This window comes from Battus philenor, unplaced genomic scaffold (genome assembly GCF_028537555.1).
Source record: "Battus philenor isolate CCGP_79_NKW_IND1 unplaced genomic scaffold, ilBatPhil1.0.hap1 SCAF_19, whole genome shotgun sequence".
Taxonomy (NCBI): Eukaryota; Metazoa; Arthropoda; class Insecta; order Lepidoptera; family Papilionidae; genus Battus; species Battus philenor.
Window position 1 is genome coordinate 4,974,688 of NW_027181681.1, and position 15,733 is coordinate 4,990,420.

General features: G+C 32.2%; 1 protein-coding gene across 1 annotated transcript in view; it reads right to left on the reverse strand.

Moving 5' to 3' along the window:
- Positions 1–4,678: 4,678 nt before the first annotated feature.
- Positions 4,679–15,733, reverse strand: part of Pde8 (phosphodiesterase 8) — a 50,157-nt gene continuing 39,102 nt past the window's right edge. Inside the window, exons 8-17 of the mRNA XM_068764461.1 lie at positions 15,549–15,732; positions 14,325–14,501; positions 13,750–13,782; positions 12,664–12,756; positions 11,698–11,949; positions 10,291–10,507; positions 8,988–9,169; positions 7,914–8,047; positions 6,634–6,788; positions 4,679–6,178 (exon numbers count right to left, since the gene is read on the reverse strand). Coding sequence (XP_068620562.1) covers positions 6,009–6,178; positions 6,634–6,788; positions 7,914–8,047; positions 8,988–9,169; positions 10,291–10,507; positions 11,698–11,949; positions 12,664–12,756; positions 13,750–13,782; positions 14,325–14,501; positions 15,549–15,732 — 1,597 coding nt within the window. The 3' untranslated portion in view covers positions 4,679–6,008. The remainder of the gene's footprint in view (positions 6,179–6,633; positions 6,789–7,913; positions 8,048–8,987; positions 9,170–10,290; positions 10,508–11,697; positions 11,950–12,663; positions 12,757–13,749; positions 13,783–14,324; positions 14,502–15,548; position 15,733) is intronic.

Genomic DNA, 15,733 nt, shown 5'->3' on the forward strand with positions numbered 1-15,733 from the left:
TAGGAAGTCGCTGGAAGCAGGCAGCGCAGGACCGGTTTTCGTGGCTATAAAAAATGTAATTGAAAAATCAACATTCCGCCCTGGACCAACAGTTTAAGTTCGTGCCTTGAAATGTACCTTACTACGAGTATAAGTATATTGCGTACTTTTGTACTTAAGGATAGGTATAGGTAAGATATTGACGACGAATGGCACTTTTTACACTGTTACTTACTTGAGTAATAAATATTCTTGAACAAAATGTCTTCTTCGATTTTCCTTAAAACTTAAAACATAGTAAACCTATCCCCCACTCAGTGATATAATAAACTTTCAAGATTCAGCGTGCTTCCAAAAAAGTGACCAAAAATGGCTTGGGTAATTAATACTACATATGTACTTCTATCGAATGATGCAGATGTAACAATCTGTAAAATATATTTGTATAAAATGTAAACAATAGATAGGACGGGGGATTTACGGAGGTAAAACTTAGTAGCACGCGGTAAAATCACCTCATAGTAAAAAGATTAATTTTGTATATGCTGTCGGGGATAAACAAACTTGGAGCTATTTATGTTATCGACAATTTGCTAACCTGGGTTTTATCAAACGACACTATTTAAGCAACGAGAGACATATCGTGACTAACGGGAGACCTCTAGTAACAGGACGTCTCCTGTTGCACGTTAAACATTACATAGGCATAAACAATATGACGACATTGAGTAAACGTTGGCACTCATACGCCACGTGACATTGAGAAACTTTCACGATATTATTCAAGCATTTAGTAATAGCGTTCCGTATGGAAAAGTCATGTGGTCTTCGCCTGGTACCTATCCCTCTGGTACCTCCTTACCTTTATTACCGTGTATATTTTCTAGAATGCACTAATTTAAAATAATATTTTCTATATTTCACAAGGTTGTTATAACATTGTATAAATATTCTCCAGTTTCTAATTTATCTGTGCTTCTTGCTTTACTGCTTACCTTAGATGCTTTCTAATTAACTTCATGTTTTAAACGCGATATATGAACACAATCATAAATCGTAATTAAACTGGAAATGTTTCATCCTTTTAAAGTATTATTAGGGTATCTATAGAGTTAAACCTTATCAACTCTGATTTCTTTTAATTTTAAGTTTAACCAAATCTTTAAAAAGTTTTTGACGAACTTTTCAGATTAAAAATTTTCGATTAATTTAATCCGAGCAGTTTTACTTTCTACGGTCTCCGTATTATTTTTATTTCCAGTAGTAAATATTTAATATTTGTTTAAATAATGTTACATGTTTACAGTTACATAATTTACTTATGAAAACTAAGTTTATAATATGTTATAATATAAGCCTATATCAAATCTTTATGACTCTTTTTACTCACTTTTTCGGGACTATTGTAAAAAAGTCGGAATGTCTATCTACTTTTCATCTGGAGATATAAGGTTGTCTTCCTAATATAATAATATAATTCAAACGATTATTCGAAAGACTAAGTCTGATTTAGGTCAAGTTTACAAATTGAAAATTCTGCAAAATGTGGATTTAAGTAATATATTTGACAATAATTGTTATAAAAATAAAATTCCATAATTTTTTTGCAACGGCACCACGTATTTAAAAAAAAATTGGATTATACTTCTAACAATATAGCACGAATTACATAAAAGAGCGGAATTTATATTTCATAAAGGCCGTACCCGATAAATAATTTCATTACATTAGGCTTGCGACTACAACGCTCATAACGTTATTATGAAATTGTTTAGAAGTTCAAATTTAATAAACAAAATGGAAGCAATTTTAAGCGACTGAATTATTGTAATGAAGCTTATTATTAAATTATTTCTTTTGCGGATTTATGGGTTTAACGTAATTAACACTTGCTTTGTGAATTTTTATTGATTATTATTTTAATATATTTCCAAAAGTTATATTATTATTGACTATTTGATTATTAACTGCGTAAATCGCAGATACCTGATAAAAAAGTAAGAAAGGAAAAAATATTTTTAGTGTTGGCTTAGTTTAAAAAGAATACAGGCAATATGTTATAAGCCCTTGTACAGCCATGCACTGCAGTACAGCTTACACCGTACTTTTTCTACTTTATCGCTTTCTCATGACTGAGAATCGTGGTCAAGTCTCAGCGGGCTGGTTTCCACAACCAAGCGTCAATGCGCTCATCTTGCGCCGTGACTGTAGCCAAGTACATCAGTATCTGTTACAATCTTTTCCAGGTTGTTTTATTTAGATCCATGCACGGTGGCGTTGTATATTTTGAAATTACATCAGTTCATTGAGTAGATGCCCGTCCTTTGGTCACACATTGCAGACAACTATAAGATTCTACTACTACGCCACGCAAGCAGTTTGTGGATAGTCGGGTATGAGCTCTTTAAAGATAGATGAATTAGTGTGGCACGATTGCCACGAGTTTCTTAACATTCGGCGCCCATATCACATATCGAATACGTCGATCGAAGTTCAGGTTTCGCACGCGTATAGAAATATTATATGAAGAAGACCAGGGCACGCATTAGTTTCAATTTGGTGCTTCTGTTGACTTGCTTGACTTGTACTTCCCTGTACCCTTTACCCACGCTGTGAAGATGATTTTCATGACAGACCCATTTATCTGTGTTTTAGTATATTTTTGCCAACTTTTAGTGCTCGCAATCGTAATTAAACGAGGGATTTGGAAATAAATATAAACATAGAAAAAATAATTCAATAAAAAATTATGTATGGATATAATTTTCACGCGAATATATCTGTCGACGCTGCGGTGGAATATCGTTCTATCAGTGAATGGTGGCATATTAGAAAGATTTTCAGATCAACTAAGAAATTAAATAACACATTTATTAAGTATTCCTTTATTTACAACACTTAACAATTTTATTATTTCGAACATAGACATTCATTTAAAATGCTTTCCGGTTGTTTATTGTTTTTATTATAACACAGTTTGTTTAGGGCTAGTTAAAAAAACAATGTAAATGGTAAACGTAGGTGAGAAAATGTTTAAGACTTTTTTTGTTTTATATTGGAAAATGTCATTACTTTTTTCAAAATAAATTTCGATTTCACGCAGTTATAATTCAAGCAATAAACAACCCTTACTATAATAAAATATTTCAATGCAAAACTACATATTAAAGTATAATCATCGCTTTAAGTTCTGCATATATATTATAAAAATCTCAACATAGTGTATATTTTTTTTTCGTAGTTTCATAATACATGTCTTAAATAGTTATCAATGTTTGAGGTAATATTTCGCAAGCTTTATATAATAATTTTAAAAAAATATCTATGATAATCAAGTTTAAACAAATACAATAATAAAAGAACGTGACTGTTTTTGCATGTATAATAAATTTAGTATCATTATTTCAGGCCTAAACCGTCCACTACTAGACATAGGCTTCCCTCTTAGATTACCAACAAGACCGGTTGGAAGCGGATTATATATAACACGACAACGACGAACAACGATCTTAACAGGATCGTATGTCCTCCTTGTGAGTGGATGTCCAACGTTGCCCTTGTCTATGGTCTCCAGGACTTTGAGGCCCTTGCCACCATTTATTCTGCGCTTTACGAATTGCCTTTGTCATTCCAATCTGTTGGGCTATGGTAATGTTACTTTAATTCATCTACGGATCTACTAAATTTAGTACACAGCTATGTACGTATATATTGAGAAAATAATGAATATGGAATTGTTCTGTTTTCAAAGGAAATAAGGAGGAAATAGTCATATACAATAAGTTTTTAACTTCGCGGTAAGACATCGATTAAAAATAGTTCTCATTTGTTATCTGCGGATGTGATGGATCGAATATTACTCTTATTGTAATTTAAGACTCAAAGCGATGACTGTACACGTTGGAAGTTTCATACAAAGTGAAAATATTATGTACCAAGACAACATTCAATATACGGTACTCGTTAAACGCATATTATTTTGCGCGTACAAAATTCATAACAATTTATTCTAAAATTCCACAATTAAATATGGGGACCAGCCCCCGTATATCTCACGATTACACAATCTTTATCATCTTATTATATTAATTACATAAGTTTTGAATAGCTTAAAACCTGGTTACATACGTGAACCGTTCTTATGTAAGAAAGCCATTAAGATTGTTTTCTTTGTGCTAAAAGACGTAAAACAAATAGGTTATTAAGGAAAGATTAAAAAAGATAAATTATTTTAACATTCATTTGTTACGATAAAATTGAGCTATTTAGCAAAATCTTTCATTTTAATATTTGGTTTGGATACTTAATCATTAAGGAAGTGCGTATATATTGTTAAACATACATTTTTTTTTATAAATATGAGATTGAACACACTGACCTACAATATGTCATACTTAATTTTATTTTTAAACCACACAAAAGTATTTGTAGATATAATGTATAATAGTTAAGTAAAAGGTATACGAACATTGAAGTACTATTTTTTTTTAATTTTAGACCGTTTATATACTGACATTGAGCACAAGAAAGCGTATTTTAAAAATGACAAGATTTTCTTCTCTTTTTATTTTCTACATAATATGTTACTTAAATGTACCAGCGTCATATAGACGAATGAATATATATCAATCTTAATAATTCCTATATACTTTATATATCTTATACGAATGTAATAAATTATCAATATGTACTCGAAATGTTGAAGCCGGTAGTAAATAGATAGTCTAGTTATTATTTATATATATATCAGTATTAGTAAACTGTTAAGTATCAAATGTAAAGTACATTTCACAAAGGAACAAAAAACAGTGTCGGTAATGAAACTGCGCAAGAGGTTTTTTCTTTAAATCGATCAAAAAGTTGAATTTTGATATGACTTTGCCGAAAACAGTCGGTCGATAAGTACTATAAAAGTTATCACAAAAATAGGAATTCTCTGAAAGCTCAAGTGTAAAGTGGACCAATTTGAGTATAAGGAAAAGAAGGACTTTAGTTTATCACAAACAACGATAGAGTATGCCGATTGTACGGAGCTGTCATGGAGTGCGCTGAGTGATCTCTGCGTTTTTGATTGGCTGATCTAGTCAACGCATTTCTTTATTTATGGCACTCTTATCACGGAATATAAAACTTTAACTACACGAAATAAATACCCGTCTTAATGGCATCTTCAATAATACTCTCATTTCCACATTGTAAATCAATTTACGTCTTTACTATTTCATTAATAAGATAATACAATATTAGAATATATAATCAAACATTATACAATACTATAAGGGTAGGTATTAACAATGATAAACTGTAATTTGACTTATACTAACGTGGTTATAATTAGTGTAAAATAAGCGTATTTTCGGACACATCCGTCAGGCACCTTCCGTGCCAATGATCCAGTTCAGACTTTTTACGTTGACACCCAAATGCGTACCGTGCTTCCCTTTCTATCCACAGCAAATTCTACTTTTAATATTAACCTTTCATCGTATATATACGAAGTTTGTATTGTAATGTAGCAGCATTTTATACAAACATTACGTCTTGTCTGGACTATTTTGTGTGAGAATGGACTATAGATTAACATATTAAAACTATAACATAGCCTCAGAATTACAACACAGAGCTATGATATCTTTTGCATTAGAAGAAGCTTAATTTATTTGCATGTGCGTAAGCAGCGTGCTTATGATCTGTTTGACACAGGTACAATAGCGATTAAAAGTCTTAAAATCTTTTACTCGGGATTGTTATGTGAGGTAATATATAATATGAAAAATAGGTAATGTAGCTCCTATGAAGAAATCAAATTACATTTATTCTTTTCACAGTTAAAGTGTATTAGCTCCAACATTAAAGGTAACTATTTTGTGCACGACTGTTGTGTTGCGTTAAAGCGCTTTGAGCGCGATTGTACTACAGAACTTCGATACATCAACGATCGAAATTATTAGTGAACGTGCCTCGAATCTATATTCACGGCAGGTCATTCAATTGCAGATGCCTCCTATTGTGCGTGGTCCATCGCCAGTTCATTCCTCAGCGGTAGGTTCGGATGTGGAAGTGGGCGGGGCTTGTATAGCTTGCTGGCGTTGTGCTCGTTTCACGTCAGCTAGCGAGCTAACTCCGGCTTCGTCCAGCTCTCGCCAACGCGTGTGGTTGTTGCGCGCGTGATTGACCAATTCGGGCATATCGATGAATGCTAAAGAAAATTAATGGTATTATTACTGCCCGCAGCTTACTTTTGCTAGGACTACGTTATTGGAAAGAGTTGTAAAAGCTTTAAAGCTTTTTGCTGACAGATGTTCTATACTCCTTTTAATTTTACACCTATAACCAACCACAGTGAAGAGACTCAAAATTTCCTAGGATACTCTTTTCGCAAAATAGAGATTAGCTAAGAACAACTCAGAATTTTACAAAATTACAGTAGTAAGTTTTAATATATCTGTAAAATATTAATTGGCCAAGTTCCAAGTTAGAAAGATGTGAGAAGACTTTTTTATTTTTCAAATATGTGATATTCTCGTTTTAAGGTCATATCACAGTAAATTTGTTAAAAAAAATGTGGCATAGATTATTCCTATTTGTTTTTGAAATAATCTTTTTATATAGTTATTATTACGTATGAAGGAGAATATTTCAAAAGGTGCATACCAGCCCAGGCTTCCATCATGTCGATGATGATGTAATCGATGAACCCGATCTGAGAACGCGGCACGGAGCAAGTGGCGCGGTCGAACATTGGCATCACTACGGGAAGCTCTCGAGCCTTCTCTTCATCCGTTTGCAGGAAGTATTCCTCCGCGATCCTGCATAAAAGCAAATCAATATATGGTTAGAAAACATTAATAAAAAGAAAAGATTAATGCTGTTAGCATTAGTCATAATTTTCTATACTTTTCAAGTCAGCTGGGAAGTGTTGGGGAAACTACAAAACATTTTCTCGTCTTATATCTCTCGGTACCTATAGACGAACCATTGTGTTACAACTTACGATATTGAAATGTGGTCTCTTACTTCTGGCCTCATTGAGGAGCTCAAAGGGCAACAGAGATTGCTATTCTCAAAAATTCTGTACGAGATCGAACAGGAATAAGGAGATCCGTAGATGATAAAAGTAATCGCCATAGTCCAAGGTCTTGCAAGTTGAAATGGCAGTGGGTATATCACATAGCTTAGAATAGATGGCCGCTGGGGATTTGGAGTTGTGATCCCGGTCCGTGGTCAAAGGTTATTATTTAAGTTTTTATAAATTAAATACCATTTCAATATTTTAAATATAACTTTTAATAACAGGGTGTCTAATCCTAATTTTTTTTAAATAAAATAAATATGAAATTTAAATTTATTAAAATTTCACTAAATATTGAATTATTTATTTTCCTTAAAAATAATATTCATTACGTACTGATAAAATTTAAATTATTTATTGTATTACCGCAACTGCCTGCACAAAATTTGTTATTTTTAAATAACACTAAATCTTAATTTCTTAAATTTTCTATTTTAACTAATACTATACTTTAATATTAAAATAATTAAAATTTAACAACAAATTTTATGTGTAAATCAAAATTTAAATTACAATAATGAACTATAAAAAGATTATTAATGTAATTAACTTTCTCACATAGATTTTTTTAAATACTAAGAAGAAAAACCCATATTGTTTTTTTTCTCTTTTTTATAATATTTTCGTTAAGAAATTATAATATTTTTTTTAACGCCAACGCAGCGCCAGACACATGCGTAAGGCACACACAAGGTGGACAGGACAGATGACCTTGTTAAAGTCGTTGGAAAATGCTTGATGCAGATGTTGCCGTCCAGCAATGAACCTTCTGCGACTGAAATTATGATGGTGATGATGATTACATAATGTTTCAATCACCTTTTGAGCTAACATAGAAAAAATTACATATTTTATACATTACCTTCTCGCCCATTCAAAGGCGAACTTCTGCGGTCTGGAAGCATTAGATACGTCTGCACACTTGATCATCATCCTCTTAACAAGGATCACGTTTTCTGGTAACGATAGCGCGGTGGTGTCCAGTGACAATGGTTCCTGTCATAAACCGAAAATAAGTAAAACTAAAATTCTTTTAACGTTTTTCATTTTTTAATATTGATAATATCATTATATTTCTTTATTACTTTTAAAAGGATTTGGATAATGTCTATAATAAAAATCGTTTTAGTAGTTGCAGTAAAAAAAAAAACAATTTAAAGGAAATATAGTTTATAATTTTTACATTATTAATGCAACGTGTGTGTTTGTGAAGAAGAAAAAAAGAGAAAGAGACGGTAGTGCAGTAATGTCTTGAAATGGTCCTTGGAAAAGAATATATCAGATATAAAGGCTTTAATATTTTTATTCTTTATTAAGTAACGCCTCTGGGTAATCGTTCACTCTCGAATTGCGAGCTACTTTGATACCATATCATACGAAAGAAAAACGAAGTTATGGAGGAACTAATTGTCCAAGGAAGAGTCTATGCTCTAGACAACGCTGTATTTAACGTTTCAGTTGTACGTGCGAAATGTTTCAATGAGAGAAAAATGACGAGACATTGTAAAATAGGTTGTGCAACGGCGACAGCTCTGCTAAAAGCATTCGGCTAAGAACATTTTAGTAGTAAGTTTAGTTAATATTTCATTTTATTACAAAATACATTATTTTAGTTTTGGAAACTTTTGCTATAGTATAGGCAATAATATGCACATTACATATCTATAATTATTCAAATATAGATGTCTATTAAGGATGATTATTATAAGAAATTAGTTTGTTAAGTTCTAAAAAATATATAAAATTATGAAATGGAAAGGAAGCTCACTTAAAAGCTATTTTTGAACATTTAGTTCAAAAAGCGTTGCGATTCTTACGGTTGGTAACGAATAATTTATAAAACCTGTCTTTTTGAAATCTATAGGCGAAGCTTATGTTCAGCAGTTGACTGAGCTTACAGAATGATGAATCTATTAAAAATATGTGAAATATTTACGTCTGTTTGCATTCCGTCTTCCTTACTCCCACTAGATTTTGCGTAGAAGACGTTGACGAACTTGGCGAGGTGCTCGAAGTGTTTGGTCATCTCCGTAGCCAGGACCATGTCGATGACGTTGTGCCGAACAGTCTTATACGTGTCGCGGTCAAGATTCTTGAATATATTCACACGATCGTCGTCTGTTATATAAACATATTTTGTTAAATTTTATTAAATCAAAAGTTGTAATACAAATATCGCCTTTATAGACGAGGGTTGCTTTGATACTTCATTAGTTTAATGAGATTGCATATTGCTGTAACATTAGGTACGGAGAGAAACAAAATTAATTTCTTCAACTATAATTTTACAGATAGATACATTATAATATCTAGGATAAATTGTGTAGTACTTAATATTAAACACATTAAAATGGAGACTAGTTTGGTATATCTTTTTCTTCCGCAGGTAGACGACATCCACTGCAATGCAGAAGCCTCCTCCTAAACATCGCCACGATGAGCAATTTTCAAAGGCTCATGGTTGCCACTCGAGAACCTTTCCGCCCCAACGGCCATCGGTTGCATGAGCGATGGTGCATTGCCCACTGCCATTTCAGACGGGCAATTTTCAGACCTATGTTCGTGGTTTCGGTTCTTTTGTAGATCTCCGGTTCGTTTCTGATTTGATATGACAGTTTGAAACATATTCTATAATTAAATTTTCAGATTTTAACTATATTACTATTATCAGTAATTTGACTGTATGATGATTCCTTTAAATTTAATCTGTCTTAAGTAAGTACTAAACATACCCTAACAAGCTAAGCACTAAAAATCATAACTTATTTTACTGTTGTTGTTGTACTGAACCTGATAGATGTCATGCCATTTCATAGCATTAGTTGCTTTCACAATCTTTCTTTTATTTTATCGCTTTTAATCAAATTGAATTGCAGTCACATCTATGACTACTCTAAAAAACTTTACTTCGGAAAGCGACAGGTGCAATATAAAATCTGCAGGTTCAGATATTAAACAATATTTAATTTTATTAACGCTTACTTAATAAGGTTGTTTATTATTTTTGAACCGTTCAAGAATGAATTGTTCAGAAATATTAAATAACGATGAATTGAGAGATGATGCACCGTACATCAATTGAGAGCAAATAAGTTATACATTTGCTCTTTAAATGCTTTTACATTTATAATCAATCAACCTGCATACATTTAATTTTTATTAGTGATCGATAAATAGTTTTAAGTTAATTAGTTATAAATATTGAAGCTTTTTTGTATGTACAGATTCAATGTACTAACTGAGAGTAAGTTTGAAGGTGAGAGCGGCATGATGGGATTCGAGCACACAGACATCGTTGTAGAGGATAGCGAGCGGGTGCCGAGAGTTGCAGAGGAAGGCGGAGGAGGTGCCAGGGTGGTCGATATCGTGCGCTGCCGCTGCGATCAACGCCGCGGCCGCTTCCAAAGGCTCCAGTAACGTCTTCAGACGGTCTTTCTCCAGGAAGTATGCTACTGCCTGAACAAAACAAGCCGTAGGATTATTTTCTAATTATAACTAAACTTTCCATTTTAAATATCGCCATTAAAGAAATAAATACGAATGATGATATATACAGAAACCTTAATTTGTAAATTTTCTTTTAGATTTTGAATTCTCTAAAGCAGGGGTGTCAAACTGGTCGCCTGCGGGCCGCATGCGGCCAGAAATATACACTATTTCGGTCCAGTCAAAATATTCGTTTGATTATTTCTGAAAGTAGTCTCTGACATTAAAATTTCTCACGAGGTCGTAAATATAGTATTAGATATGTGATGTCAACTATTTGGACGTCAACAATAATTTTACTTTAAATACGTTTATTACTATGTACTAGTCAAAATAAAAATATATATTTTTTTACGAACATAGTTTTTATTACGGAGTACCTAAAGTTAAACATTATTTGTATGACCCAAGTTAAATTTCGAGTATGGCACCCCTGGTTTATCATTTGTGTATGTCAAGAAAAGAATCGCCAGAAGCGCTAATTTGATAAAAACTAGTATCCAATAGAGCTCCTCTATACTATCAATCATCATTATGTCAGACGGTAATCGTTCATTGCAAGGCATACTAGGTCTCCCCCTACAATGACCCTCGGTGACCGGTCTTAGCGTTGCCTCGACTATGTCACCGTCATTCCTCTACTTGAAATATAGCTTTAAACTCTTCATGATCTAAAAAGTCTTGTCAGCAAAATCAACTGGTTTTTTTTGATAATTTTCACAAACGTCTAAATACAGTATTTTTTTAGGCAACAGCAGTTAATTCATTTATTTATTTCTTCACTTTGTTTCCGACTTTGAATTATTTGTAATAATCACTTTTAAATGTTCAGAAAAACATTTTAGATAATCCTATGTGGTTAAAAAATTGTGTTTAATTATGCCATTCAATAAAGAAACACTTCAATTTTTAACATAGATATGAAGGTTCCTTAAAATCTTAGCCGAATAATGCGTACAAAAAAAAACTTTATTTTATAGTTGAGACCAATTTCACAGAAATTAAAAAATTATCTTTAAATCATAATAGGATCACATTACGAATTGATATTAGGTGACGTACATTTGAGGGGGGTATGCCTTGCACAGGGCGTCTATTGGCTGAAATGTTAACGTATAATTTGAGTTAAATAGTACAAGAGACACAATCTTATCTATTACCTGTAGCACGTCCGCAGCATGAGTAGAATTGTGGTATGTATTCACTGCGTGGTAATTGGTCTCGATGGCGGTAAGCCAATGCAGTAGCGTGCGTTCATCACATTCAAGAGTGGCGCACACATCAAAACGACCGCCCATTAGAGCCAGCCCTAAGTGAGCCAACGGACGACCGCGAGTCAATTCCTCTAGACGGAAGATCTCGAATTCCCAGCTCAGAGCTGTGTCTAGAAGCTCGCGGAGTTGTCCTGATGTCTATAAAAAATCAAATACATTAAGAAATTTTTTTACAGTATTTTATTATCCAAGTATGCTTTATTTTTGGTAGGATGACGTATGAATAAATAATAGGGATTCAAAATTGTAAGCTTAGCGAATAATATATGCAATGACATATTATATAGCTATTGTATGGAAACAATAAACGCTAAATTTAATTTCTCTGATAATAGTCATTTATAGTTTTCTTTTTTTGAAAAATTATCTTCTCTATAGATATAAAAGATTATTTCTATTTCTCTTCCTTTCGCTATAACATGAGAACCATGTTTCCAAGTAAAAGATTCTTATGAAAAAGAAAACGTGAAAATTTCCCGAAAATATGTTATAATGACTGTTGAAACTGCTCCATCGTTTGACAGTTCGCTATGAACTTCGTGCGTTTGACATTATGCTTTGGTGTTCGAATTGATTATTCATAGCTAAGACGGGACAACATCCGTCGGGTCAGCCGGTAAATATTTAAATATTTACTGATCAATTCGTCCAGAATTACAGGAGAGAGATATTTATAATTTACGTTGTAACTTAATAGATTTTATTAAACAAAATTTTTAACATATAAGATAACTATGTTACGATTTAATTATATCTCATTTTTTAATCTAATATGTTGCTAATTAAGTTTCTTTGTTATCAAAGCAATTTAATAATGCTTAAATTTTACTCTACGACCGTGATTATACTTGCCTTATGTTTTATATTAGTCCGGTTGGTTTGCGACCGAACCACCGTCGAGTCGTTGCTGCTCCTTCGAGACGAAAGCACGTTAGTTGGACCTTGCTAAAATTAAAAAAAAACTTAAATTCTATTATTGTAATATTAATTTATCTAATTCTACTTAGATCTAACAACTAGGTCTAGAACGAAAAATATCAGTACAGCGTTAAATAGTATCTATGTTATTACGTGCTCTTTTATAGTGTTAACGATACAATCAATCTTATTATAGACAGGTAAAAAGAGTTATAAAAATTATTAAAATGGAAATATTTTTAGTAGGAATAAAGAATTGATAGAGTACGTTTAATGCTACAAAAGGTTAAAAAGGCCTTGTTTAAGCAGAACAATAATTCATTACATAAATGTATATCAATATGTGAGTGTAAAGGAATAATATGTCTAATATAATAGTATATGGTTAAAATATATAAACTTTTACAATATTTTTAGGATAATTTTAATAATATTTTCTATATCCCTATTAGATAGTTTATTAATATTACTCGTCGAGTAGGGTTCACAAAACCTGAAGCACGAAATTTTTATTCTACGACTAAAAATTGTAAAAAGTAGTTCTGCAATTATTTTTACTAATTAAGTATAAAATTAGCATTATAAATAAAGTAAAAGTCATTAAATTTGTGTTAAATTTACTTAAAAATTCAATTTGGTTTTAGAGTTTAAATCTTTTGTGAATTTCGAAGCAAAACGAAGTTATTAAAACAAGTTAGACTTACAATACCTATCATTAATTAAATATTGACTGCTTGATATCTGCTTTTTAATTTATTTCTTAACATAATCTTCGAACTTGATTGTTTTAAAAGTAATGTAAACACTTTAATTACATTCCTCGTTAATTTGGCCTTAAAAGTAATTTAAATACATTAATTGTAAGGCAATTTCCAACTAGTTCCAAAAATTAGACACAAGCTCTGCTTAAACAAGTAGGAACAAGATTCCTATGACTCGCAACTAATCAGCTAATTGTCGGATGATTCAGGCAAGAGAAGAATGTACAATTGCAGGCTGTGGTAATGTCAAACTTCCTACCATGAAGAACAAATTTGTGTTCACTTGCTCTCGCTTCCCCCGGTTCAACAGGATCGTAAACAGATAAATATAAATGTTAGTTAAAAAATTAAACTTTAAATATTATATATAAACATATATAAGTAGAATTAAACATATAACATCATGATGTTAATAAATAAAATAACCCAAAATTTATTTAAACATTTTGTTATTTATAAAGGTTAAAAATAAAAGTTTCGAAAAGATTCATATAATTAAAAACATCTATTAAGTTTTTATCAATAATACGAACATTTATAACACAATGTACGTAATAATAATCTGATTTTTTATTTTAAATAGGCACATATTTAATAAACAGGCACAGTTCATTTGAAAAAGTACAACATTAAATATGTTTGCCTATTGGAGGTGTACATAACCCGGAATTAAGCTAGATTATATCAAAACGTTAATAACTGAATAAAATAGAAAACCATATTAACTGGTTCTCTGCATAATAATAAAATAAGATCCAAACAATCAAATATTAAATTAAAAACAACAGTACGTCTGTCTGTTCTTAATTTTAATTTAAGTATTATAATACTCACCGACAATAATGCTCCGATAAGATCAGTTGCTATTGGGTCCTCAGCGCGTAATTTGGGATCTTCTTTCATCTGTGGTGAGTAGAGTTCAGAGGTCCTTAACATGTCTACCGCGCGTTCTATGCAAGCAACGGTTGACGGCGGAGCTCCCTCCGTAGCGGCGGACAATAGAGATATCACCTGGTAAAAAAAAAACAAATTTTGATATAATTGTAATTTACGTTGTTATCAGGTTCTTCATCACTATTTCAACCGAAGGATGTTCACAGCTGGACATAGGTTTCTCTCAAAGATTTGCTACAAGACTATTTGAAAGCGGCCTTCATCTAGCGTTTTGTGAGGATATATGTTTTTAATGGCCTCTGTTTAGGGGACTCTCGTACTTCCCATGTTTTGGGTACACAGGAAAATAAAAAAATATAAATAAAAAAATTCTATTATTTATATCCTCATATTTCTTTCATCTTAATGTCAATTATACTTTCGCACATATTCTTTTCTGTGGATATTAACGAGCTGATCTGGGTGGATATGACTTGCTGGTCTGTGGTCTCCGTTTTAGAACCTTAAGGCCCTAGCGACCAGATGGCCAGTGCACTTGTAGCAGTTTGATTTATGATAGAACAAAAGCTATGAAGACCACGACACAACTACATTTAAGGTGATTGTGAAATTTAGCAAAGAAATTAGACGACGATTATGCTTGTTGTGGGCTCTTCTCAGATCAGGACACGCTTGGAACACTCGTAGTTATATATTAAATTTAAAATTTCGTATTAAAATAGACCAATGCCATATACGTTTCTGCCTAATTAGCCTCCTCTCAGATTCTTCTTTTGATGCATAAAAGTAACTATTACCAAAGATTCAAAATTAAAAATATCGTAAATAAACGAAAAAACCGTTTTTGATTAAGAAATAACTGTATTAAAGGCATTTGTGAAAGTTATAACAGAAAAAATCCAGTTGGGTTTTTTTCATAAATAAGAACGCGTTCAAAACTTTTACAGACATTCTTGAACTTAAAATTTAATTTTAAGTCGATGAATGGTTTTACAATTCTTCACGTCACGAACACGAGTAATCACTGTAACTAGCTGAAAAGGAAAACAAAGTGAATAATTTTTAAACTCTTTCTAATTGAATATTTAATATTAAATAAGAATGAGTTGATATTTATTTTTTTAGTATTAAAACTGAAATTTATTACAATAATGAAAGCATTACCTTGGTAATGGGAGCTTCTAGAGGCAATCCTTGTAGCTTAGCAAGCGAAGTTCTTCGTAGGCCGTCCGAAGCCACAGAACGCACATCCAAAGATCCTCGCCTGATGGAATGGAGAGAACCACGAGCTCGTTCGCCGTCTCCTACGGTACCAGGCTCGCATACGAAGACGACGTGCGATGTGCTCC